Source organism: Mixophyes fleayi, chromosome 9, assembly GCF_038048845.1.
Source record: "Mixophyes fleayi isolate aMixFle1 chromosome 9, aMixFle1.hap1, whole genome shotgun sequence".
NCBI lineage: Eukaryota > Metazoa > Chordata > Amphibia > Anura > Limnodynastidae > Mixophyes > Mixophyes fleayi.
Window position 1 is genome coordinate 15,045,614 of NC_134410.1, and position 26,821 is coordinate 15,072,434.

Genomic DNA, 26,821 nt, shown 5'->3' on the forward strand with positions numbered 1-26,821 from the left:
TGTCGTCAATTCATTGTGGTTGTGTAAGATTACTTCTGCTTGAATATTGTCGCCTATAATTTTATGGTTTCTAGTGAAATTTGAGAATTTGGACCCTGTCGTCCTAAAGCCTGGCATTGATATCGGTTTAAAACGTGCAGTTTCTACTTTCGGAGCTCCAGTTTATAAAGACCCTGAATGGTCTATAAGAATTGGTCACCACTAAAGAACGGACCAGGTTACTAACTCTTCCACTGACTGTAGTTTTGTTATGGTACATGGACATAGTTATTCAGCCGCCTTATTCCACGGAACAAGACATGAGTGGGTTGGTCACAGAAGTGACAATGAGTTGCACACAATTTTCCTGTTCTTTGCTCTGACCTGCAGTTTACACTGTTGCTTGTGTGAATAAAATATTGCTCATCTGTCATCTGAAACAGTTTGAGCAAATTCTGACGAGTTGCTCGTATGAACAAGCCTCAGGAGAGTTTGTGCCCTTTCACCTGGGACCTAGATCTAGTTTGGGAATCTGCTTCACATTTTAGACAAGGTATTTGCAAAGCACTCTACTGTTGTCTTCATATTAGGTATATGCTCAATGATATTGAACCTGCTCACTTCAATTCATCGCATCGAATGCTAACAAACATTTGTATAAAAGAAAACTTCAATCTACTACAGACCACTCTCCTCTTTATGTCAAACTTCAGTACAAGCAATGCAGATCCAGATGGTAAAAATATCATCTTAAAAAGCCAGTTTGTTATTTGTACCTGATTTTTACCTGTTTTTCTTTCTTTCATTGTCCCTCCACCGCCACACTGACATATACACTGGAACTGAAGGACTATGTGATCACAGAGGAACAAACGCAAGTTGTTTTTTTTTTTCTTTATTATTATTTTTTGTGACATTGTGTAAGAGGGTCACAAGATACAAGAAAGTGACACCATATGTCACTCGTCCAGAGGTGGTCACTAAACAAAAAGCCAATCCTCACTGTATAAAACTAGAACCAAATACTGCACAACGTAAGGGCTTGTTTTCAGATATTTCATTAACCAGACGTGGCACTCAAAATGCTTGGTTGACATCTATCCTTAATTGGGTCAAAAAAAAAAAAAAGGTTCCCTGTGCAGGCGTCTACTACGCTATTCAAAAAGACTCACAGAGCATCATTTTGCATTCCTTATTAACTTAATTCCTTGCACACTATAGAACCGTTCTCATGCTCTTTTCAAATAAAGAGTGCGGGTCAGTGCAGAAGGGAAATTCATAGAGCAAAATTCTGCTTATCAAACATTAAAGTGGGATGAATCCAGATTAAAAGAGCCATGCTCGCTGTTCAACGGCTTTCCTAGTGACTGCCTTCCCCAATCTGGTGCGAGAAGGAACAACAGGTGAGCATTTCTTTTGGCAGCCACACGGCGTCATCGAAGCAGGGATCCAGCCTCATCGCGTCTGTTCAACTGTAAGAAGCAAACCAGATATTAGAAGGGGCCGTAGACTGGTGGAGATTGAGGTGGAGACAGCAATTTGTACAGGAAAGGTAACATCAGAGCACAGGACTGGGCATGAAAAACTCACTGTATGAGGAGATATCGATCTCGTCCGGCAGCTCACTGATGTTGACCTCAAAACGATCTTGGACCTCGTTTAGGATTTTTGCGTCTCCCTCATCAGAGACGAATGTGATGGCTAGACCCTTCGTGCCGAACCTGCCAGCACGGGCCACCTAATGTTGGGTGCGAGATTAGGAATATTAGAAATATTTGCAAGAGACCGAGAAATGAAAAACCAGACATGAAGAGAAAATGAGTTCCAGGAATAGAGGGCGTCCGGGAGAGCAATAAAGACAGATATACAGACCCTGTGCAAATAGGTATCGGAGTCCTCTGGCATGTCATAATTGAAGGCGATGTTCACTCTCTCTATGTCCATCCCGCGACCAAACAGATTTGTGGCGACCAGGATTCTGCGCTGAAAATCTTTGAATTGCTGGTACCGGGAGAGTCTGTTATTGAAACATAGGTCAGTGGTAAGCATCATCTATCCACAAGTGTGTAGTACCAACCCTGTTCTGTTTCAGTCCCCACCTCTCGTCCTAGCACAAAAATACTGCAAAGTTCTGTCATCTGGTTCTCACCTTGTCCCTAGCACAATGCATCCCCAAGCTCCCAGTCCCCACCTCTAATCCTAACAAGAATATAGCACCCAGTTCTGTCATCTGGTTCTCACCTTGTCCCTAGCACAATGCATCCCCAAGCTCCCAGTCCCCACCTCTAATCCTAACAAGAATATAGCACCCAGTTCTGTCACCTGGTTCTCACCTTGTCCCTAGCACAATGCATCCCCAAGCTCCCAGTCCCCACCTCTAATCCTAACAAGAATATAGCACCCAGTTCTGTCACCTGGTTCTCACCTTGTCCCTAGCACAATGCATCCCCAAGCTCCCAGTCCCCACCTCTAATCCTAACAAGAATATAGCACCCAGTTCTGTCACCTGGTTCTCACCTTGTCCCTAGCACAATGCATCCCCAAGCTCCCAGTCCCCACCTCTAATCCTAACAAGAATATAGCACCCAGTTCTGTCACCTGGTTCTCACCTTGTCCCTAGCATAATGCATCCCCAAGCTCCCAGTCCCCACCTCTAATCCTAACGAGAATATAGCACCCAGCTCGGTCTCCCAGTCCTCACCTCTCCTCCTGTTGCATCCCACGGTGAATTGCAATTGCTGGGAAGTTCTGCTCCACCAGTAGCTGAGCCAGAGCGATGCATCGTTGAACGGACTTCACGAAAATGACCACCTGCATTAAACAATGTTAACTAATTAAGCTATCCTTCTTGTAGAGAACGCACAAACATAATCCCACACGAAGCACAAAATTAATTCCAGGTAAAATCAATGGCAGCAACAGATGAACCGTAGCTCTGAATTAAGCATCCAAGAACCTCTTTATAAAATACATAAAACAACGTTCCAGCAATGATGTATTTCAGTACTGTGGCCAACTTACTCTTGGGATTTTGTCAGTCTTCCGTGCCTGTCTGCCCTGGTTTATGAAAATTGCCCTATTCAAATTTTTTTTTTTAAAAGCTCCATCCTATATCTTCATCCACTTTCCAGCCTAATAGTCTTCACGCAGCCATTGTTTTAGTGGAGTTCCCTACTGTATCAGAGTTCATTAAGGAAGCACCAACTGGAGATGAAGATACCTCCAATCAGCACTTCATTTACTGTCTTTCTTAGTCATATCCTATTTGAAAACAATTTGAATTCATAAATGCTTCTGTAAGAGATGGACAGTCCTTTGTAGTAATATAATAACTAGCCATCACAAGTATTAAGTCCCTTGCTACTAAATTATATTGTCCTTGCATAAAACACTCCACTAAATCACCTGCTCAATTATTTAAAAGGATCAAAGTCTTTAGATTGTTATCCAACACCTTTTTTGTACAAAACTATAAAGCAAACAATTACTGAAATAGTGCCTCCTTTAAAACCAAATAAACACATGCTGTACATGAATGGAAGATTACCAACAAAAAATCTGACAATTAGGTGTATTGGTAACACACCGGTTCATAAACCCAATATTGAAAACTCCTGAAAACCGATGCGTAGGCAAAAGGTACTAGGTAGAAGAAAACGGACACCTGACTGGTTGCTATGGGTTACAGCACTCTTTTCTATAGCAACAACTTTCCTCAAAAAACAAATACACAAATATACATGCATCTCGAAAAGCCAAGATTACTGCATGGTTATAAACATGGGGGAATATAAACATTGCCATTAACTTTACATTTGCATGTTTATTTTTTATCTGCAGACTTAAAATAATGGCACAAGCACTAAAAAATGTATTGAATTTTATATATTTTAAAGTGCCAATCACCTACACAGTGGAGGCAGCTATTTTGTGGGATGCAATAGGTCATGAAACCGCAGCCAATTCAACAGGGTCCGTTGCCTCACAAGTATTGGTCATGAGATGCCTCAATGCTGTAACGGGGGGCGGACCACCTTCACAGTATTCTATTATCCAGGCCAATTTACTTCTGTTCCCTGGGTCCAATACACAGGTCAGTCTGAGCAAACATGCCTGGACAACAAATCTTTGAGGGTGGAAACTCCCTTTAACCCTAAGGAATGGATGGGCTGCATGTTCATGAATGTTGGCCAAGCCTACAGGTGTACGGGCAACGGGAACGCATTTAAAGCACAACGTGGTATATTTTTCACCTGGTTGAATTCCAACAGGTCCAGGAGGTCAAAAAGTTTGCGATTTTTCTCATTGTCCTTGAGTTTGACGTAATATTGTTGTAGTCCGTGAAGTGTCAGCTTGGTCTCATCATCCACGAAGATTTCCATCGGCTGGAGGAGGGGGTGGGAGATTAAGGGTTAAACAGTAAGGGGAGGGGTCGGTTTCCTTTATTATCTTTGAGAAGTCCTATTACAGGTGAGGACTGGATCATGGTGGCTTCCTATGATGAAAACTTTCTTGGGCTAAGCTGAGATCTCGCACAGAAAAAGCCAATGAAACAATAAGCATTAAGTGTCCCTTATGGTACAGTCAAATTTTGGAACCTTTGTTCCTCTTTAATGAGAAACTATAAATATTATCTTAGTCTCCTCCCATCTATACCGGTGACTGTTCTTACACCTAGCAAACCCACCGCCCTAGGATGTAGACTAAATTCTGGACTCTAGAAAAATTGTCATTCAATAGAAAGAACCTGTGGCTCACCACGTTGACATCGGTGACATTGGACGGAGCCAAAGAGTTCTTCAATTTCAAAGTGGTGTCTCCTCGGAGACTAAATATATACCCTGTGCTCCAAATACTGCAAACCTGGGGCCTGATTCATTAAGGATCTTAACTTGAGACACTTCTTATTTCAGTCTCCTGGACAAAACCATGTTACAATGCAAGGGGTGCAAATTAGTTTTCTGTTTTGCACATAAGTTAAATACTGACTGTTTTTTCATGTAGCACACAAATATCAACTTTAAATTTCAGTGTACACATAAGCTATCAAGTATTTGTGGGCTACATGAAAAAACAGTCAGTATTTAACTTATGTGCAAAACAGAAAACTAATTTGCACCCCTTGCACTGTAACATGGTTTTGTCCAGGAGACTGAAATAAGAAGTTTCTCAAGTTAAGATCCTTAATGAATCAGGTCCCTGATGTACATCATATTTTAAAACATTGTTTTTTAGGTGGCCTATGTCTCATCAGAAACAAATAGCATATAGAACAAAACAAAAAATCATGCGAGATGTCATCTTATCCCTTTGAAAGGCGGGGTACATACAATATACATATTCAATTTCCAAAGTGTATTACATTGAGAATACCAAATACTCACTGAAGGTGTACATTTTTTAAAAGCTGTACTAACACATAGGTGCCCCTTCCCTCTAGCTAAAGCCCTGGGGGCTGCTACTTGCTGCCCCATTTTTCCTGGGGCAATTATTCTTGTGATTGGTCCTCCCATGATTTTCAGCTGGGGACATGAGAGTAACAGGGCTTCGTCTAGAGGTAAAGGGCTCTTTAGGAAGAAACAATTCCTAGGTGACTGGGTAGTTTTAAACATGCACTCTCATAGTTCTAATCCAGTGATGGCTAACCTGTGACACTCCAGGTGTTGTGAAACTACAAGCCCCAGCATGCTTTGCCAGTAGATAACTAGCTGGCAAAGCATACTGGGGCTTGTAGTTTCACAACACCTGGAGTGTCACAGGTTAGCTATCACTGTTCTAATCACTATACAAAACCACAGCCTACATTTGTACAAATTCCCCCCCCCCCCCAATAATGCTCAATAGATCTAACATTAAATTCAGTTTAAGACTCCTCTTTTAAGTGTTAGAGGGAACTTATCCGTCCCTCCTCATACATCTGACCCCATCACCAAGTGATCAATGCGACATAGGAGTCTGGAATTGGCAGCGTGAATAGATTCTCATGCTGAAGATTTCAACACTTCCTAAGTCATCATTAGTGTCTACAGGCTGTGGGAGCCACACATATAAGCATCTGATGGAAGGGAAGAGTCCACAGCTGAAGGTAATGTTAGATCTTTAATTATTCCCATCTATCCAAGGACTCACAAAAGTTACAAGCAAGCTGCAATTTATTTAGGAACATTGGCTCCTAGAATGTATTATAACACGTCTATTATTATTTTTACCACCATTTAAACTATGTTGCTGAGATCATGCTTTTGCTTCAAGAAAGTTAATATAGTTATAACTACATTTTTACAATGCGCATAGGCAAGGTGCTCCTGGACTTTCACTGAACAGTAAATACAATAAGCCAATCAGGAATACAAGTCAGGAGATCTGTGTACATAGAGGGCAAATGATATTTACTGTATTTTATTTGTTGCAAGTCCTGTAGCCCTACATAAAGCAACAGGGCCCTGGATCTATTTATAGAAACATACTCACTTCTCTGAAGCAAACACAGAATCTTTCACAACACAGAGTATTTAAATGTGTCTGAAGCCCTTTCATTTTTCAAATGTAAATTGCGCCGTATCAATAGGGAAACGATGACGTTTCTATTGTGTACCACACATACACACATCACAATATACATCGTCTAGGTCTATAAACTACTTAAAAAAAAACATTTGTTAGCAGATTTTTGACCATTGAAAACTACGCGTCAGAGTTGCTCCGACATTATAACAGAATAAACATGTACCCAACACTTACACCAAATGTATGCAGCTCTTGTGCTGGCCGAGTCTAATTCACTAACTCATGATGCCACCGACGCAATATGGCGGCTGCATTGTGTGTGTAGGTGACTTGTACACAACTAATGTGCACTTTCATCTACACACACACACACACATGTAAATACTTGGCCAGGCTGATGAACGGGTAACACAGGAGCATTGTATTAAGTAGACAGCCTGGGTTCATCTTGCACATTGTTTGGAATGTAAAGCAGAATGTGACTGGTCATGAGATTTTACAAATATTTCACAAGTTCAAGATGACTTACATTCCATATAGGCAGAAAATGTGATAACCGGAGAAGTATGCGATCAAACGCGGTGCTTAAATCACTTGTGTACGTCAGGGCCTGGTGAAGTTGGCTCACACCACAACAATGAGTCCTGTGTCGTCCACCATCCCCCCGTATCAGTCTAGCCGAGCACCTCATTAATTTACATTTCATACATCCTCAAGAGACATTCCAGAAAGCCTGGTGATTGTAACAGATATTAGGATGGGGGAGAAGACCGTGCTTGGGAATACTGAGACATTTATATGGGATAGAAGCATTAAAATTAGTAAAGCAACTCTTTTTGAACCTATGTGGCATATATAAGCTGTAACCTAGACACGCATCGTCTTTCAGAAGTTGCTATACAACATTCAGAGGAGAGCAAGGATCTTACGATGCAGGGGAGCTATTATAAATTAAACAATCAATCTCTGGGTCAACAGTATCCTTGCACTGACCTCCCTCAGCCATCCTAATAACCATTTTATCGGGATAATCTTTCAGTTTGTGCAGGACCTGTAACTCTACAGCCTCATTAACCACCGTTATAACAAAAAAAAAAACAAAAAAAACTTTAAAAACCTGAAATACAAGCTGCTTTACATAAACAAGACACTCATTATATAGGTTTGTATTTGAGACAGTCCCAAAAACAAACAATTGGGATATGAATTGTATTGTGGGTGAGCACGTTTATGAGAGATCTCGTCAGGTGAATATTTACATATATTGCTAAATGTTACAAGATGCCCTTTCAAACTGGATCAACTTGTATTTCAGCTTTAAAGTCTCAGTAAACACAACCTGACTTATCTAAACATTGCTAAGATAATATCAACCGGGTGCATACTGTAATATAAGCACACACACCCCTAAGGCATGTATATATCCAAATGTACACCTTCAGTTCCACCTATATATGTATAGAAATATGCCTGGACGTACTGTACTCATCAGTGTTAAGACTTACACACAAAAACAAGGGAGCGAAAAGGTATAGTTCTATACATATATGTGTATACCGAGTATCACACACAAACACACAGATAATTCACACTTTGGAATAAAGTAGAATGAAATAGAGGAGAAAGAAGACTGAGACAGTAGGAAAAGATGGGTCCTGTCTAACCAGTGCTATCTTCTGCCTAAACCTGGCTGTCTTCTTATCCACTAGGGGGAGCTGCATCCACACATTTACCACCCCTTGTTTAAGATCATGCGCCATCAATTAATTACTTCTAAGCCTTCGGGGGATCTGATTTCTCATTGATGCATTTCTTCGGGGGGAGTGGGTCCTGAATATACAATACAGTGGTTCCCTTACTATGGCATTAAAAACTTCAAATATAAGGTTTTGTTAGCTACGCTGACTCAATGTCCCATATGCTATACCCTATCAAATCCTTTGGACTGACCGGAGCAAGACCAGCTAATGTAAGTCTGACAGTATCACAACTTCACCTCCCTTACGTCAGCCCCCAACTAGATCTGCCTCTGTCCCAGCACACACCCCTACCCCATCTCTGGCACTGACAGATAGGAATGATTGTAGAGGAAAAAAAAGTGACAACTAGAATATTGTGTCACTCAGGGAACAAAAATAAAACGGTGTGACTTTGCTCTAGATTAATATGAGAGCTTGTGGATTTGGTATTACAAAATGTCACACTGAACAGTAGGAGAAGGTATGGATTGAACCATATGCTCCAGGATTGCAGTTTTAAACTTGTGACACCTATGGGCACTTAAAACAACAATATTTGCAGTTGTGTCACAGCAGAAAAAAAAGGGTAGTTTTTGATCCCATTAAAGGATGAAAATGATGTGTGCCATATAAAGGCTGACACTGTAATTCAGGGTGTTAAGTTGTGTAATTTTGTTGAAGGGCACTAATGTGGCAAAAAAAGTTTGAAATATGGCAAGTGTGGCCCAAAACAAGAACTGTACTTGCTTTTGTGATGAAAAAAAAAACGAAAACAAAAAAACAACTTACTAGCATGACACGTGTGCTTGTGTCACACAGGATAATATATATATTATATTCAGTAGCTGGTGTGCCACATCTGGGGCAGATATTGACAAGTGCGACATTTGTGTTGCTCACATCACAAATGGAAGTATTCTTGGCTGTGTCACACAGGGATTCTGTATTTGCTAGTGTAACATCTGTGCTGGATCATTTATAATAGTGCAACGCTGGCGTTGGGGTGTCACAAAGGGCCTGGATAATTTATAATAGTGCAACAATGGTGCTGGTGTGTCACACAGGGACTGGATCATTTATAATAGTGCAACACTTGTGCTGGTGTGTCACACAAGGACTGGATCATTTATAATAGTGCAACACTGGTGCTGGTGTGTCACAAGGACTGGATCATTTATAATAGTGCGACGCTGGTGTGTCACACAGGGACTGGATCATTTATTATACTGCAACACTGGTGCTGGTGTGTCACACAGGGCCTGGATCATTTATAATAGTGCAACACTGGTGCTAGTGTGTCACACAGGGACTGGATCATTTAATAATAGTGCAACACTGGTGTGTCAAGCAGGTACTGAATAATTTATAAGTGTGACACTGTTGCGGATGTATCACACACGGGTTGTATAATTCCTAGTGCAACACTGGTGCTGCTGTGTCACACAGGTTTCTATACTTGCTAGTGCGACATTGGTATTGGTGTGTCACTTTCTTGAGTTTCTATATTTGCTAGTGTGACACTTGTACTGGTGCATCACACAAGAACTGGAAATTGGATATTGATTAGTGTGAAAGTGGCGCTGGTTTCTATACTTGCTAGTGTGACAGAGCGGATATCACACAAGGACTGGATACCGACTAGTGTGACAGAGCTGATATCACACAAGGACTGGATACCGACTAGTGTGACAGAGCTGATATCATACAAGGACTGGATACCGACTAGTGTGACAGAGCTGATATCACACAAGGACTGGATACCGACTAGTGTGACAGAGCTGATATCACACAAGGACTGGATACCGACTAGTGTGACAGAGCTGATATCACACAAGGACTGGATACTGACTAGTGTGACACTGATATATAACAAATGGTTTCTATATTTGCTAGTGACACTTGTGCTGATATTATCTTACTTGTTTTTGAAGGGAAAGGACGATTGAATTAGATTTTGTGCCACAAGACACTTGCAACTCGGCTTCTGTGACACACCAGACTTTGAAACACAAATGGGTAACCTAGCTCTCGCGACACTGATGATTCTGTCACGGATGGGAAGTAGAGCATTAAATAAGGCCTGCGTGAGGTGCGCGACAGACCATCTGACATCTGACTCGTTCAGGGTCGTACTGGGAGGGAGGAGAGACCCTTTTTTTTTGTTTAGCTTGCAGCTTTGTTCCACCAGAGTCCCTTAGGTAGCAGTATCAGGCGGGGACTGGTGGAGGGACGGTGCAGGATAAGGAGAGATGTGAGGAGTCAGTTATTACATCTTGCATGAACTTCCGGCACACCGGGCGGATCTCCTTGCTCAGGGTAGCACTGAACATCATGACCTGCTTCTCATGCGGGGTCATACGGAAGATTTCCTGAACATCTCTGCGCATGTCTGAAAGGAAGATTAAGAGCATGTAAGATACAATTAGAAAAATATTTTACAAAGCACCAATTACCCTAGTTGTTAATCAACGCTACATTCATTCCTGAACCCATCCAAGGTCCATGCTTTTCCCTTACATCTTCCATAAGCCATGACCCAGCCTTCTCCTTCCCACCACTGCCATGTCCCACGTCCTCACCTAGCTGCTCTAACATCTTGTCGCACTCATCCAAGATGAAGTGTTTGATGTGTTTGAGATTCAGAATCTTGTTTCTTGCCAACGCCAGAATACGTCCGGGGGTCCCCACCACAATGTGGGGGCAGCTCTTCTTCAACATCTCCTCATCCTTCTTAATGGCAAGGCCGCCGAAAAATACTGCCACCTGGTGGAGGGTGAAAGTGATGAAATGAGACGAGGTGTGTATGAGGCCAAGTAAAACAATAGGAAAATAAATCTCCAGGGGAAATACTACAAAACACAATTATAGGGTGCAGAGTATCTGAAATCTTATGTATTGAACAAAACTTATGTTCGAGCAGGTTTTCCATAGATAATGGTTCAAACACAGGTTATACTGACATTTATTAAGTATAGATTTACATATGATAGCATTACATAGTTTTAACATTAGCAGAGATGATCTACCAGCCCATGTGTAAACAGAACCTGGAAACAACTCAATGTTTATTGGGAGCTATCTTAGAAACTTTATGGATACTCTCTCCCCCTTACCTTCACAGACGGCATGTATTTGGAGAATCGCTCATATTCTTTGCTGATCTGGAAAGCCAACTCTCTGGTGTGACACATGACTAACACGGAGACCTGTAAAACATCAGGGGCATTCTTATTACCAGGAATTCTTACACGTTCTTAGGATGTCCCTGTAAGAAAACGCATCACTCACCTGTCCTGTAATAGGCTCCAGCTGCTGCAATGTGGCCAAGACGAACACTGCAGTCTTCCCCATGCCAGACTTTGCCTGACACAGAATATCCATGCCCAGAATGGCTTGCGGGATGCACTCGTGTTGCACTGATAAGGTAGAATGGAACACGATTGATGTAGAAAGATGCTGCACACCAGATCAGCAACCCCTACAATGCACTAGCAAATGCAGACCTCATACACTTCTGAATACAATAAAACAGACTGTACTGTAGAGTCTGCAACTCAGGAATCAAGGATATTGCCATAGGAGCGTATGTGCACTCAAACGATAAAAGTCACTATGTTATAAAACATAGGAATAATTATTAATGCTCCTAAAAAACCTGCAGACACTAAAGGAAAAGGTTTGGACACCTCTTCAGTCATTAGAGGGTGACCCTATAAAGAATTTGGCCAAAAGTATTAAGTACCGTGTTAGGAAAGGTATTGTAGAAGGTACTTTTCTGTCATAAAACTACAAGTATAAAGAGTGCAATATAATTTTCTTGTTAACCATTGAAGACATCACTTATATAATACTTTGGTGCTTGTTAACAAGGTCTCTATTACAGTTCAGATAAATAGCATATTCGCTATCATAAAAGAATCCACATTTGTTAATGGGTGAAAGCCTAGCGAGATAAAAATTCTGGGCTGTCCATATTAATTAGCTTAAACGAATGATATAGCTGTATCTGAAGTATCCAGCGCAAACTGTACCATAAAAGGGAAGGTTTCTTAGTAAAGGATCTATACTACATCGCTCTTTATCAGTGCCTGCTAATTGGATTAGACACAGCAGTCTCCAGTTTGCAATAAAATTGTATTAGAACATAAATTAAGAGCTACCTTATCCATCTTAATTTAATGTGTACTACACACAGCCAATGAAGGATGCAGTCAATCACTTCGCTAGGAACTACAGGCACATTACTTAGGATGTTACATTACATTGAAAATCAGAACATTGGTCTATCACAAACTGGCTGTTTCCGCTATGTATAAGGGACATTACACTCCTTCACTCCTGGTGTGATGCCTATAAACTAATTTATTCACTCTCAGAAACATTTATGTCTTGTCTACATGAGCCGTAAGACCCTGTCTCACCTTCTGATGGATGCTCAAACCCACAGTCCACAATGGCACGAAGCAACTCAGGTTTAAGAAGAAAATCTCTGAAGCCAGAGCTGTGAATGGACACGTATGATCCCTTCATTTCCTTCTTGGGGGCGATGTCCGGTGCATCCCCCCCGGCCTGGTTGTCGACCTCATCATCTTCATAGTCCAAAAGCTCATTGTCCACGTCGGTTTCTGCCATCATTGAGTGTAAGTCTTCTGCTCTGCGGAGGAATCTAGGAGACAGAGGCTTGTGACCAGGTAGTAACGTTGCTACATGCATTAATATGGCAAGCGACACCACTACAGAATGCGGGACTGTGAGAGTATTTACACTGGGCTCAGCTTGTGCCAACAGTACATTTGATATGGTAGCCGAAAGTAAAGTTCAGGACAATATAAACACCGGCTGTGACTCTAATAATGTAGGTTAAAGTGAACTGAACCTCTCCAGGAAAGTTCAAGTAAGACTTTGCTTAGAGGAGGATGTAAAGAGACATGAATTGTTGTAATATAATATCATTTACGACCTACAAAGCATAGCGGCCCTCTTTTTAGTCTCCAGAAACTGGGCTGAATATCTCCTGAAATCAGAATGAAGTACCATCATCACATACCATGACTTTGTTATTTGTTAGTGGTCATGAAAATATGAATTTGTGATAATAGGAGTACTTTGAGGGCAATGTCAGTCGAGATTTGCAGAACTGTTTATCCACTTAGCACTGGGATACTGTACTCAATGGGAAAATGATGCTTTCTGAAACACTCACCTGATGTCACCCTAAAGACACACATTACACAGTAAACATGCTTTCTTAAAGCCTAGTAAGCGCACTCCCAAAACCTATACACATACAAACTTTCTGACAGACAGGAGCGTCAATTTCAACAGTGCCTACAGCGTGCCTGAGCGTCAACACTCGGTACAATATAATGCGAGCGCGCATTAAATACATAGTATACTACACTGCATTGCTTTGAGAATGGGCAGCAAACGCTTTGTTAAACGCAAGGACAAAGCTGTACATCGCTTGTGTGTTCCAGCCATAAAGGAGAAAACTGGTTTCCTACAAGTGCGTTGTTTCACTTGTATTCATTAAAACGTAAGATGACAAAATTGCAAACAGACTGAATCAAACTGTCCCATTAAAGTAAGCAGCTCATTTGCTAGCACTTGTTATAGTAAATGGAGGCCACAGACACAGCGTTGCAGCCCTTGGTAAGAGTGAGGTAAGAAACAGCAGAAAATTGATTCCTATAGAGAAGATGCTGCTATGTACACCTGGATCTTTCCAAGGTGGAAATTAGAGCATGTTCCATGTATACTTATTAGTAATATTGTCAATAGAATTTGTGCCTTTCTACCTCTCTCCCTCCTTCTCCCCCCCTACCCCATTGATATAATGTATAAAACATGGAGGAGACACCTTGTATATTCATATTCTTGAGTTCAATATGTTTGTATTTCTCCAGTTGTTTCCTCTTCAAATAGTTCACCAAAAAATAAAAAATAATAATTTATAGTACCACCTATCAGGACTAGACAACTCCCTGCATCTCATGGACACTGTAAATGAATTGTTGCCCCATATTTCTCTATATAAGGACAAAGGCCTCCTGCACTATAACAGATACATACAGGGTATACACATTATTTCCTCACCACACACTGGCAGTCACTGACCAGGAATTGGGGCTTTATCTGATTCTCTTGGATGAATGTGCAGGATCACCCTGACACTGATCTGTACCTGCACTGATGACCCCGCCCATATCTGCTCATTTGCATAACCGACCCCTCCTACTATGAATGTGCAGGATCACCCTGACACTGACTGATCTGTACCTGCACTGATGACCACGCCCATATCTGCTCATTTGCATACCCGACCCCTCCTACCATGTAATCCCATTACCGCATCGCAGACAAACCGTCTCTGCAGCCGGTGCGGGAACTACAAGTCACAGCCAGAGCATCCTGACACTTGTAGTCCCCACAGCGGTCAGGAAGCCGCAGCCATCTGTAATGTGGGGTCTGAGACGTGCGTGGCAGGGACTGGACGGACATGTGCGACGGACATGTGCCTCCATCTTGCCCTCCCGCCGCCATCCTAGCTCCTGACAGGGCATTGTAGGGGAGCAGGGGGTGGGATGGAGGGCGGCGGGGCAGGGTAACGGGGATAACATGACTCCATCCCCGGCTCACCGCTTACCTGCACTCGGCTTCTTTCCGGACCAAGTAGGGGCGGGAGGGACGAGGGCGCCAAGCGTTAGGATTCTACTTCCGGTGGAGGGCGGGGCGTGGTTGGCAAAGCCCGTATCTGCCAACCGCAGCTGTCCTGCGCAGTGCCTGCTCTAAAACACAAGAATAATAATAATAATAATAATATTTTGTGGATGATACATTATATCCCGGGTTTCTGCTTCTGAGGGGAATGTCTAACTTAAAGTATTGGACTCAGATTCTTAAATTACACCAGCTTCAGAGGAATGGAGGCTGAGGATAGGTAACTGTCCTTCATTATTATTATTACTACCATTTATTTATATAGCGCCACTAATTCCGCAGCGCTGTACAGAGAACTCACTCACATCAGTCCCTGCCCCATTGGGGCTTACAGTCTAAATTCCCTAACATACACACAGACTAGGGCCAATTTGTTAGCAGCCAATTAACCTACCAGTATGTTTTTGGAGTGTGGGAGGAAACCCACGCAAACACGGAGAGAACATACAAACTCCTCACAGATAAGGCCATGGTCAGGAATTGAACTCATGACCCCAGTGCTGTAAGGCAGAAGTGCTAACCACTTAGCCAACGTGCTGCCCCATATGTGTTTTATTTGTTGTAATCAGTGTCACTTCACCTGGAAGAAACTAGGGTTGTGCAAGAGGGGCAGTATGAAGTGGGGTGTTGGGAATTAATGTTTTACGTTAATTTGGTTACAATTGGGGGGGATCACATTTCTTACTTGACACAAGCGCCAACACTACTAGTTAGTAGGAAGTCCCCACTAGGGACCACCAAAAAAACATGTCTGACTGTTGCTTCATAAGGTAGTGGCATCTTATCTCACCAAGACTTGCCCAATCTCCCAGAATGTCTGGGAGACTCTCGGGAGAACAGGCAATTCTCCCACATCCTGCCCGATGAGAGCCTCAGCGACGCATTCCGCAGTGAATCTCGTCGTTTTGGCTAGCCCCCTGCCACAAAACTGCTTTCATTGTGTGGGTGGGGCTAAAATGTCGCAATTAGCCATACCACACACCCCCTCTGCCCTCCCACAACACCCCCCTTTCGGGGGTATAGCGCCACTTACCAGAAATTGAATAAAATCACCAAGTGAGAATATAACTAAAATAAAACAAATATAAAATAGATGAAAGATTAAAAAGCTAATAAATGGGATTTTAGTAATAACGTGGTCTGTAGGGGGTTATAGGGATAAAAATAAGCTTAGATCAAAATCTACATTGAGTCCATATGGGTCCAAGATTTTCATTTTATAGGTCCATTTTGCCTCAATATGAGAATTTATTTCTGTAAAATTGCCTCTTCCAGAATTGTTTAGCGTGTTGAATGCCCATGAATAGTAAGCCTTTCGTGTTGCAATTATGATGGATTGCAAAATGGTTAGAAGTTTTCCCTTTTTTAAATTATTTATATGTTCAGTGACTCAAACTTTCAAAGAACGTTGACTTCTACCAATGTATTGAAGGCCTCATGTACATTCCAGCAAATGGAATACGCCTTCAGTGTTGCAATTGATGGCTGCTTTCATTGTGAATCCTCTTCCGTTGAAGTTACATTTGAAGTTCGTAATTTGTTTTGTTGAATATTGCATAGATTATTTGCTCTTTTGTAGATGGTTTTTTGTTTCTCTGAAATCTTTTTGTTTTCTTTGTCCAGTCCCATGATGAGCCAATGCTTCCGGACGATATTGTCTACAGCTTTCCTACTACTGTTAAAATAGGTAAGAAAGGCAATATCAGGGGCTCTCTTTGTGGCTTTATCCTTATATTGGAGGAGTTGTGTTCTCTATAGATGTTTTACTTTTTCCAGTGCCTGATGTAAATTATTTTCATTATATCCTCTTTCCAGGAATTTCTGTTTGAGGTGATCTCCTTGTTCTTCAAAGACTTCTGAGCTGGTGCAATTTCTTTTAATTCTTCTAAACTGTCCACCAAGAATGTTGTTTATTCATTTTCTATGGTGGTTACCAGAGGCCTGCAGTAAGTTGTCGCAGTCCACCTCTTTTGAATAGGTTTTGTTTTTTATTGTGTAATTTTCTCGTTAAGTCAAGAAAATTCACCTTTTCTTCAGCTAAGGTTTACAAGTGCAGGGATATGTCAAAGGACGTGAAGAAAATAAAAAGGTGTCTACCGTAAAATGATTTGTGTAGGATCAGCTCCAGAAAGGCAAGTTACACAATTCTTGAATTAACCAAAGCAGGCTTATAAAATAAAACAAGGCTGGGTATTACTGACAGACAGAGAGGTAAGAGTGTCCTGTTCGTAGGCTTACAATCTATAAAACCAGACAGAAAAAAACAAGCCCGCACTCGGTATATATATGTGTGTCTAGCAAAATGAAAACATGAGGTGAGCCACACCCAATTGTGCCTTAAATAGGCTTGATGGACAGGTTTTTTTTTCCTCTGGTTTTGTTTAAAAATATTGCCTTTTTGTCATAGCAGCTGTCCATTAAGCCTATTTAAGGCACATTTGGGTGTGGCTCACAAGCCAGCCGTTGCTAGATGTAAACCTCTATACCTGGGAGGTGAGTGCATCTGATTTTATCTGCATTTTGATGGTGTTTAAAGCATATAGGTCAGTGTAGGACCTGCATATAATGAGGTACCCTTGACGCTGGGATGCAGGCTTAAATGTTTTGATCAAAATATGAACTAATACCTCATGTTTTTCATTTTACAATCTATAAGACAGATCATTATAACTGGGAACTCCCTGGGTTATTGGGTACATCCCACCAGGGCATGTATGTGAGAAGGCGGGATGGATGTACTAATGTTATCTGGGGATAAATCGGGGGTTTTAATATTATATGGTGGTTTGGATGGGTGTAATCATATTATCTATGGGGATGGGGTATGTTATTATTATTATTATCCTTTATTTATTAGTCGCCACAAGATTTCCGCAGCGCAATACACAATACAAACAGTAGACTATACAGGGTAAAACAGTACAGAACAGTAAACAAATAATGCCAAGACTTCAGAAATTCCGGGCATGGCTATTGTAGTGAAGTTGGAGCAGAAGAATAGGTTTAGAGACAGGAGGGAAGAGGGCCCTGCTCATAAGAGCTTACACCCTAAGGGAGGGTAAACAGACATCAGGCACAGAGGGGAGTCATTTGAGGGGATATAGCGCAGGAGGAGTGAATACAGGGTCCGGGAAGAGAGAGGAGATGAGAACGAGCATGGAGAGAGGGTTAGGTGGATGGCTGGTAGGCTTTAAGTGCCCGTTTGATGGAGCACAAGTTAGGGGACAGACGGGTGGAGTGAGGGAGGTCGTTCCAGTGAGGGGGCGGCATAGGAGAAATCTTGGATTCTGGAGTGGGATGAGGTGATCAGAGTGGAGGAGAGGCGACGGTCATTGGCCGAGTACAGGGAACGTGAGGGAGTGTGAATGGAGCGGATGTTAGAGATATATGGGGCAGTTGAGTTGGAGAGGGCCTTGTAGGTGGTGGTGAGGAGTTTGAAAAGGATTCTGTAGGGGAAGGGGAGCCAGTGTAAGGCAAGGTAGAGAGGGGAGGCAGAAAAGGAGCCGCGTGAAATGAAGATAAGAATCACAGCCGCGTTGGGTATAGAACGAAGGGGGGCATTATATATTATATTATTGTTATGTGTGGGAGGGTGTATTAATGTTATCTGGCAGAGAGGGGGGGGGGGGTCGTACATACTATCCAGATTTTTCAACCCTGTCTGCTGTGACCTATTGTCCCTGGCCACCCAAACAATTTCTTGAACATTTTTCTGTCTGGCCTACTCATGTATTTCCTTTCGACATCACCACCATCGTCCTGGGTTATTTCCACTTACCCGTTGATTATCCACATTCTCCTCCAAACTACCTTCTCTAACCTTCTCTCTTGGCCTCTCCCAGTGCCCAGTGGATTGATGCTTTGACTCTTTTAGATGGCCACTGCATTGATCTTGTGTTCTCTAGATCAGGCGTGGTCAACCTGTGGCTCGCAAGGTGGCCATCTACTGGCAGAGCATGCTGGGGCTTGTAGTTTCACAACACCTGGAGAGCCGCAGATTGGCCATGCCTGACTGTGTTCCGTTTCTGATTTATTTACGCCTCCTTTCGGATCATCACCTACTCTCCTCCATTACATTAACCTCTCTACTGACGAACTCTACGAAGCCTCTTCATAACCGCAGGATTCTCAGTTTTGTTAATTAAGAATAACTTTCCATCTCGCTGCAACAACTTTTCTCCTCAATTTCTGCATTCTTCTTTCCTACTAGGGCAGCACAGTGGCCTAGTGGTTAGCACTTCTGCCTCACAGCACTGGGGTAATGAGTTCGATTCCCGACCATGGCCTTATCTGTGAGGAGTTTGTATGTTCTCCCTGTGTTTGTGTGGGTTTCCTCCGGGTGCTCCGGTTTCCTCCCACACTCCAAAAAACATACTAGTAGGTTAATTGGCTGCTATCAAAAAATTGACCCTAGTCTGTGTCTGTCTGTCTGTATATGTTAGGGAATGTAGACTGTAGAATCTCTCTCTGTCTGTGTGTGTATATGTTTGTTAGGGAATTTAGACTGTAAGCTCCAATGGGGCAGGGACCGATGTGAATGCATTCTCTGTACAGCGCTGCGGAATTGGTATCGCAATATAAATAACCGATAATAATAATAAATACTATGGCAGTACCACATCTTAACCAAACCCTAGCAACAGCCTTTGATCAAGTGGCTCCAGTTACTCTTCCCACACACACATTTACTGTCTTTCTGTCATTTCATGATGGGTATCCTCTCACCACCTCAAACTCAGTCTTTCAAATACCGAACTACTAATATTCCTACCAGCCGACAGAAGTTGGCTACCTGACATTTCTATTTCTGTTGACAACATGACAATAAACCCTACCACTTAAACTTGCTGCTTGGGTGTTATCCTTGTCTCAGAACTGCCCTTTGTTCCCACATCCAAAATCTGTATCCAAATCCTGTTACTTACATCTAAGAAACATTTCCAGAATATGCACTTATCACACAGACACTGCCTTGCTTATTGCAATTCCCTCCTTGGTGCTCCACGAACCAACCTTTCACCCCTACAATCTAGTGTGAATGCAGCAGCTAGACTGATTTTCCTCGCAAAACTTTCTTCTATTGCTGCTCTGCTCTGTCCCTACAAAGGTTGTCTGTATTTTACCGAATCAAATATACAATACCTCTACTTGCATACGGCCATCAACAAAACTGTACCAACAAACATCTCTTCACTTATCACATCTCATTCACACTAAATTACCTGTTCCCATTCCCGGCTACAGGACATTTTTCAGGCTGTATCTACTGTGTAGAATGCCCTCCCTCACACAAGACTTATCTCTAGCCTCCTTTAAGCGTTCACCGAAAAGCTCAACTCTTCAGGCAAACCTATTAAATTCTTGAATCAACCTCCCCAGGGTATTGTACCCGATTACCACCCCTCTACACAGTTCACACAAAACTTACATGTGTTCTGTTTCTTCAGGGGAAGCGTTAGATCATACTTAACCACTCTCTCGAAATATCCTGGAGACTCTCAAATTCCAGGTATGTCTTCTGGGAGAGCAGGCAAGTCTCCCGCATCCTGCTTATTGGTAGCCAAAATGACGCGTTTTGCGGTGAATCGCGTAATTTTTTCCCTGTCCCCGCGACAAAATTACGATTACTTCACAGGGGCGGGGCCAAATGATGTGATTTGAAGCTCCCCGCCCCCTTCTGCGCTCCCCAGGATCTCCTGGAGGCCAACTAAAGAAATTGGCAGGTATGTGTTAGTTGAAACACCTTGGTGGCCTTCGACGGTGTGGCTTCTATATTTCATCAGTCCAAGAACTACTCCAACAAGAAGGTGGCACTGCTTAGAGCTCTCTCCCAATTTCAGGTGATTATATATATCTATCTGCCGGGACTGTACTGACCAGATAGGCGATTGCACTTTTTAGCCAATGTACAATTTTTTTTAACCTTTGTTATTTATTGACATTAAAATACCTTACTATGAGTGGCCTTTTTGGCTTTGTTCTGGTGTTTTGGCTAGTGTGTGGGTATCTTTTAGAAGCATCATCAAATTGGAAGGAGAAACCTGAGGCCACATAACACAGCAACTGAGAAAGATGAATGACTAATGCAGTTATATAGATACACACAATATACTGGTTCTGGGCCCTCCTCCCCTCCATCGCTGCAAGAACCTTTTTATTTATAAAAATGCCCTCATAAATACCTATGGGCAATTTTTAAAACATGCCAGGTATAGGCGTGGTACAGCCTCCCTGTGGGAAAAATACCTATAACATTTTTTAAAAAGCAAAAAAAAAAAAAAAAAACCTGATTGGACACACACACTGATTGTCACTTATTATATACCTACAATTACTGGCACCTCCACATTAGTGTTGTTTTATTATAATTGTAGCTCAGGAATAAGAAATACCTATTTAATCACAGTATACATTTTGATTATAGCTTCATGTCTTACTCTTTAAATTGACCTGACCTAGGCATTTTAGGCTGCCTATTGTAAAGTTTGTGACCAGCTTGTTTGCCTGATATATCCTAAACTTATTTTACAATCCAAGTCCAATGTTAGAATCTATATAGTGTACGTGTGTCACAGTTTACACGCTTTGGTGGCCAGAATTTAATGGAATATAATGTTATTTTGAGTCAGGCGGCAGGAGGACAGCCGAACACTGCTGCAGCAGTACTCCCGGAGGGGGCCTTACACGCTGGTATAAAAGGCGAGCTCTGCAGTGTCCGGTCTCTTAGTCCCTGGTTTGAGTTGGAGTATAAAGATGGCGGTCGGAGATCTATGCAGCTGCAGCTGGGGTGTGGCGGGCACCGTGCAGACCGACCCCGGGTGATATCGCCGCCATCCTGCTCTCTATTCCTCCAGGTAATCACTTTATGGGTAGAAGAAAGTGGCTGGGATTTATAGGAGGGATTATTTCTGACCTCTGTGTCTTGCACGGTGCAGATAGATTTGTATGGTAGCTGGGGGAGGGGGGTGTTCTTTATTATGTATTTTATAAGTTTATTTTGGTGCATAAAGTGCAACTTTTATTCTCTCTTTCCCTTGTTTCTCCTGTATTGTTTGTTGCATAAACTTGTTACAGGCTTATTCACTGTCTGCATTGCTCTGCAGTGGTAACTCCATGTGGTCTGCAAATGATGATCCTATCATCCACTGACTCCTGTTGTGATGCCATCACCGCAGCGTTCTGATGGGACCACCCTTCCTCCTGAAGACTGGATGCTTTCTCTCTAACAGAGATTAACCTATTCTGTTCTTGCAGCAGATGAAGATACACTGACTGGTGATGCAGGATGCTGTGCCGCATTGCCGAGGTAAGCTTGCTGGCTCCAACTGTTAGTCTTGTGAACTGAAGAGCTTAAAATGTGTCTTGGGTGGATGCTTATGTACAAAAGTGCATATTCTGCAGGCACTGCATGACCGAAAACCTGGGGTCCACAATGTTTGTGTTCCTATCGAAGTTTAGTTTGTTTGGAAGGTGTTACTGCCCCACTGCTGTAAGCTTACATTTGCATACATTAAACTCACTAGGGAGATCTAACATGCATTTGGCCTATTTGAAAAAAGTTGAATGGGAAATGTGTTTGAGTACACTGCTGGTCATTTACAGCCATTGGGGGACCCCATGTTCTCATGTGGACGGTGCCTATGAGGTAGTCTTGCTTTGCAAGCCAACATTTATAGTTTTGGGTGGAATTGTTCTTTGGTAAACAATAGTTAGGTTTGATTATAGCTTTGCCTTGAATTTATAACCTGGTTATGGTATACTAAATGCAAGGTTCTAGGTAGATTGAGCGTGTATGATGACACCTTGACTAGAGTCTCTGATGTATTATGATGTTCAAGTAAACGCTCTGATACGCTCTTAAAATGTAGCTGTAGTTACAGAAACTGCTCTATACCACTAAGTGTTATTGCAATCAATCTTTATATTTTTGACATCCTGGTGTAATAACGGTGTTGGTGTTTGACTTTGCTCTCCTTCTTTGCAGCTGTGGCCCCGACCAGTGTACAGGAGCCTGTGACGCTGACCTAGAGCACTGATTTTGAGCACGGCTATAATCGGTCATTTCTCCTGCACAAATTAAATGAGGTAACTATGTTGTGATGTAATGTACGGTGGAAATTAGGGGCTGGGACCAGGGGGGCTCGGTGTTCAGGCTATCCAGCGCAATGACCCTGGAAATGTAACTTGTGGCCGCTTGGAATCTGCACTGCGATAGGTCCCTGACACTTTCCTTGTTGCCCACCACTTTTCTAAATTAAGCGTGGCTGATGACACACGACTAGAGTCTCTGATTTCATTATGATGCTTTAGTAAACGCTCTGACACGCTTAACTCTCTGCTAAAGATTAATATACCAGCAAGAAGTATTTAAGACTGGCTGCCTTTTAATATGCATACATGAGCTGATTTCATATGTGGTGGTTTGAGTCTTTATGAAGTATTTAAATCTCATCTGCGCACCTTGCAAAAAATGTGTTTGCATGCAGTTGGTGGAATGTGGCCCCTTTAATCAATATAACGTTACGCCCTTGAATATCCGTTCCCTAAAACAGATACTGAGGTATACAGTGTTGTTATGGAATAAATGAATGTGCTGTCATTACTAATGCATATCTTTACACAGGTAGTGACTCCCACTGGTGAAGAATGGAAGTACAGTTTTTTTTGGGACCTATAAACAGGATTCTGGTTCTTCCTGACTAGAGCTATTCAAGAATTCTCATTGGTGTATAAAACATGAAATATTTTGCAATAAACAAACTGTTAAACCTATATTGAGTCCTGTTGTCCCTTCCCACAATGTCTTAACTTGCATGTTGTAATATTGCAGAGTGAGATGGCTTCTCCCTGATTTCAGTCAGTACATGAGGGCAGATAACTGAAATGTAGAAATAAGGGCACTAGGAATTTAATCTTCTAGTGGAATTAGACTTGTTCAACATGGGTGCTGCATGTGTCTACATACAATGACCTTCACCCGAGATAACTGCATCCTCCGGAACTTTTCCTTAAATCAAACTCCCTTGGTGACCGTCACTTCTCATAATGTGTCTGCCATAGACAAGGGGTGCACTGCATGCCCTATAGTGCCTCAGTTAATTACAGTTGACAAATGGCACACGAGTTATCACTTCTAATCAGTGAATAGAGCATTGGAGAAATGTGGAAGCTTTCAAAGAGCAACAATCTTGAAGGGACAGAAAACTAAAGCTGACTACATGATACTATTGCCTTTCCTTTCAAAAGTCTAATGTTGCATGGAATGTATGCTGAATGACTCTGTATGTACAGTAACAAGAATGGTAAGTGCTAAGAGGAGTCTAAAGAAATTATCACCCATGCAGATGGATGCAAAAACATGATTTTATTGAATTATCCTAAAATATAAACAATAAAATATTGAACAACCTTAGTCACTATATATATCACAGTAAACCCTGCAATATGTTGTGACAGTATCTCAAAAACCTAGATAATCAAATGAGGCTTAATTGAGAAACTTAATCCTAGATGAATTCCATGAGATCTGTTCAGCAACCATTTGTATGTTGCAATCAAGATTTAGTTTTTGACTTGGTCCAATCATATGCGAAGTGGCTGTTTAATATTGCTCCAGGTCAGTATAAAACTTCACAACACCACCCAATAGATTCCAGCAATGGATTCTCACCTTTTTGTCTGTTTTACCCTGTTTTTTTTTGCTGTATTTGTCCCCAGTTGTAAAGCGCTACGGAATATGTTGGCGCTATATAAATAAATGATGGTTGCAGAATGGATCTTGTTTGAATTCATCTAGGTTTAGTTTCTCTATTGAGCCACGTTTGAGGATCTAGGAGATTTTTGATATACTGCCCCAATCTATGGTGGAGATTGCTGTCCTGTATACTGACTTTTTAAAAATGTGTTCTATAAAATATTAATGTTTATATTTTAGGAGAATTCTATATATCCTGCTCTTGGCATACAGTTGTGTTAAGGTGGATTTTTTTTTTAACATCCAAATATTTTGAAATGGGGGGAAAACATTCAATTTTTATTTGATTATATAGTGCACCATTGGGGAGGTGTCCTCTGCTATACTGCAGTAACAAGCCAGCATTGGCATACACTGCTATGAAAGTGCCTGAGGTACTGAACTGGAATATGTATGCAAAACAATTTAGCTGTAAACACAATTTTTATTGCACTGGGCTATCTGCATGGGTATTATGATTTGCACGAGTCATGGTGCACAAGCCAAGTGACTTGGTCATGAACTGTGATATGTGACGCCATCCTGTGTGTGGAAACTGATCACGTCTCTTGTAGTTGTATCCTGTAAGCATAGAAATGTTTCTCTGTGTTGCACATGGCTTCCAGCAATACATGATCAGGTTTGGTGTGAAGGATTATTATTGCTTTGTTCACCAGCAGCAGTGATGTGTGCAGTAGGAGATACAAGGACATGCACTGTTGGCAGTGTAAGGATGTCTGGTGTTACTATAGAGCAGGCCTGTAAAACTACAAGTCCTAGCATGCCTTACCAGATTGCTATCTACTGGCAAAGCATGCTGGGACTTGTAATTTCACGAGAGCCTCTGGGTGGGCAGGCTTGTCATAGAGGGGCAGTCGGGGATAATGATTTATAAAGGAAGGTAGGAGGTTGAGCACATGGGTAAGTTGTCATATTGCTGCAGCCTGTCATGGCATAGGTGCCACCTCTACCTAACTTGGTGGATATTGTTAGGTTAAATGGTTGCTGACATAATGGAACCTAGGGTGAGCTAAATAATTAGGACTCTAAGGGGCATATTCAATTACGATTCCGGCGTTACCGCGGAAAGTGCGCAGTATTGCTGGTAATACGGTACAACAATAACGCAGATTTTTGTGTGCAACCCTATGGGCTGCAAATGAAAATCCGCGTTATTGCGGTACCGTGGATTAACTTCGCGGCCTGTTTGGCGCTACTCCGCGGACCAAAATCGTAATTGAATATGCTCCTATGGCGGCAGGGACAGATGTATAATTATTTTAAAAAAAATTCTCAACTGCTGCATAATATGGAGGTGTGATGTAAAGTATTAATGTTCCTTGTGGGTGCTACTAATTCAGGAATTGAGTGTCACCCTAGCTAGAGGCTGGAAATGCATTGAAGATTTAGGGTGCTCCAGTTTCCTCGCACAACCCAAAAACATACTAGTAGGTTAATTGGCTGCTGTTAAATTGACCCTAGTCTCTGTGTTAGGGAATTTAGACTGTCGGCTCCAATAGGGCAGGGACTGATGCGAGTTCTCTGTACAGCGCTGGGGAATTCTGTAGCTGCATGGAACTTGTTAGTTGGCTCAGAATCCCCTGTCCCTGAAGGTGAGCAGATCACTGACAAATGTTGTAATACAACTTTGTCAAAGTAGTAAAATGGATATGTTATTGGGGTAAGGTAAACTGCAAGACTCCTGATTCCTTTCCAGTAGAAAAACCATTTTAGTTGGGGGTTAAAGATTATGCACTAATGAGGGAGAAATACCCAGTCCTCTAATACTCCAAAAATTCTCAAAAGCCTGTGAAATTATTTATGAATGTCAATTACTTTGCATTGAATATGTAGAAGCCATCAGGAAGTATTTCTAACTTCTCTTATAAAAAGTGTTATGTATATTTTATTGGTAGTGTACTGTGTCTTTAAAAAGACTATAAAACCTGACGGTCAAAACTAGACTTCAGATTAGGAAGTCCTCACTATAGTCTGCAGAAGTTACTACAGCTCAGGGCTTAGTTTAGCCGGTCAGGATCAGAAGTCTGGAGATTGCTGTGTTAATAGAAACCAAGCATTGATCCTGTTAAGGGAACTCTGGATTTCCTAATTTGGAGTGAGGCCAGTGCCTCAGCCTGGTCCA

General features: G+C 41.9%; 1 protein-coding gene and 1 long non-coding RNA gene across 8 annotated transcripts; one reads left to right on the plus strand and one right to left on the minus strand.

The window, feature by feature from the left end:
• Positions 1 to 855: 855 nt before the first annotated feature.
• DDX39B (DExD-box helicase 39B) lies at positions 856 to 14,981 on the minus strand. Of its 2 annotated transcripts, XM_075186555.1 has the most exons (11): positions 14,872 to 14,981; positions 12,647 to 12,891; positions 11,514 to 11,641; positions 11,339 to 11,431; positions 10,805 to 10,988; positions 10,496 to 10,614; positions 4,233 to 4,364; positions 2,681 to 2,790; positions 1,852 to 1,996; positions 1,570 to 1,717; positions 857 to 1,451 (listed from the first exon to the last, which is right to left on the minus strand). In XM_075186555.1, the coding sequence occupies exons 2-11, from the start codon at positions 12,858 to 12,860 to the stop codon at positions 1,435 to 1,437; spliced, it is 1,290 nt and encodes a 429-aa protein (XP_075042656.1). In that variant the 5' UTR covers positions 12,861 to 12,891; positions 14,872 to 14,981; the 3' UTR covers positions 857 to 1,434. The 2 variants fall into 2 exon arrangements, with proteins under 2 accessions (XP_075042657.1, XP_075042656.1); XM_075186556.1 differs by lacking the exon at positions 4,233 to 4,364 and having other exon boundaries at positions 856 to 1,451.
• Positions 14,982 to 15,079: 98 nt separating this feature from the next.
• On the plus strand, positions 15,080 to 23,717 carry LOC142102045 (uncharacterized). Of its 6 annotated transcripts, none has more exons than XR_012679189.1 (6): positions 15,080 to 15,165; positions 16,569 to 16,891; positions 21,571 to 21,799; positions 22,049 to 22,251; positions 22,930 to 23,030; positions 23,569 to 23,717. It is a non-coding gene; the product is annotated as an uncharacterized LOC142102045 (long non-coding RNA). The 6 variants fall into 6 exon arrangements; XR_012679191.1 differs by having other exon boundaries at positions 15,151 to 15,165; positions 16,569 to 16,632; XR_012679190.1 differs by having other exon boundaries at positions 15,151 to 15,165; positions 16,569 to 16,632; positions 21,575 to 21,799.
• Positions 23,718 to 26,821: the final 3,104 nt, after the last annotated feature.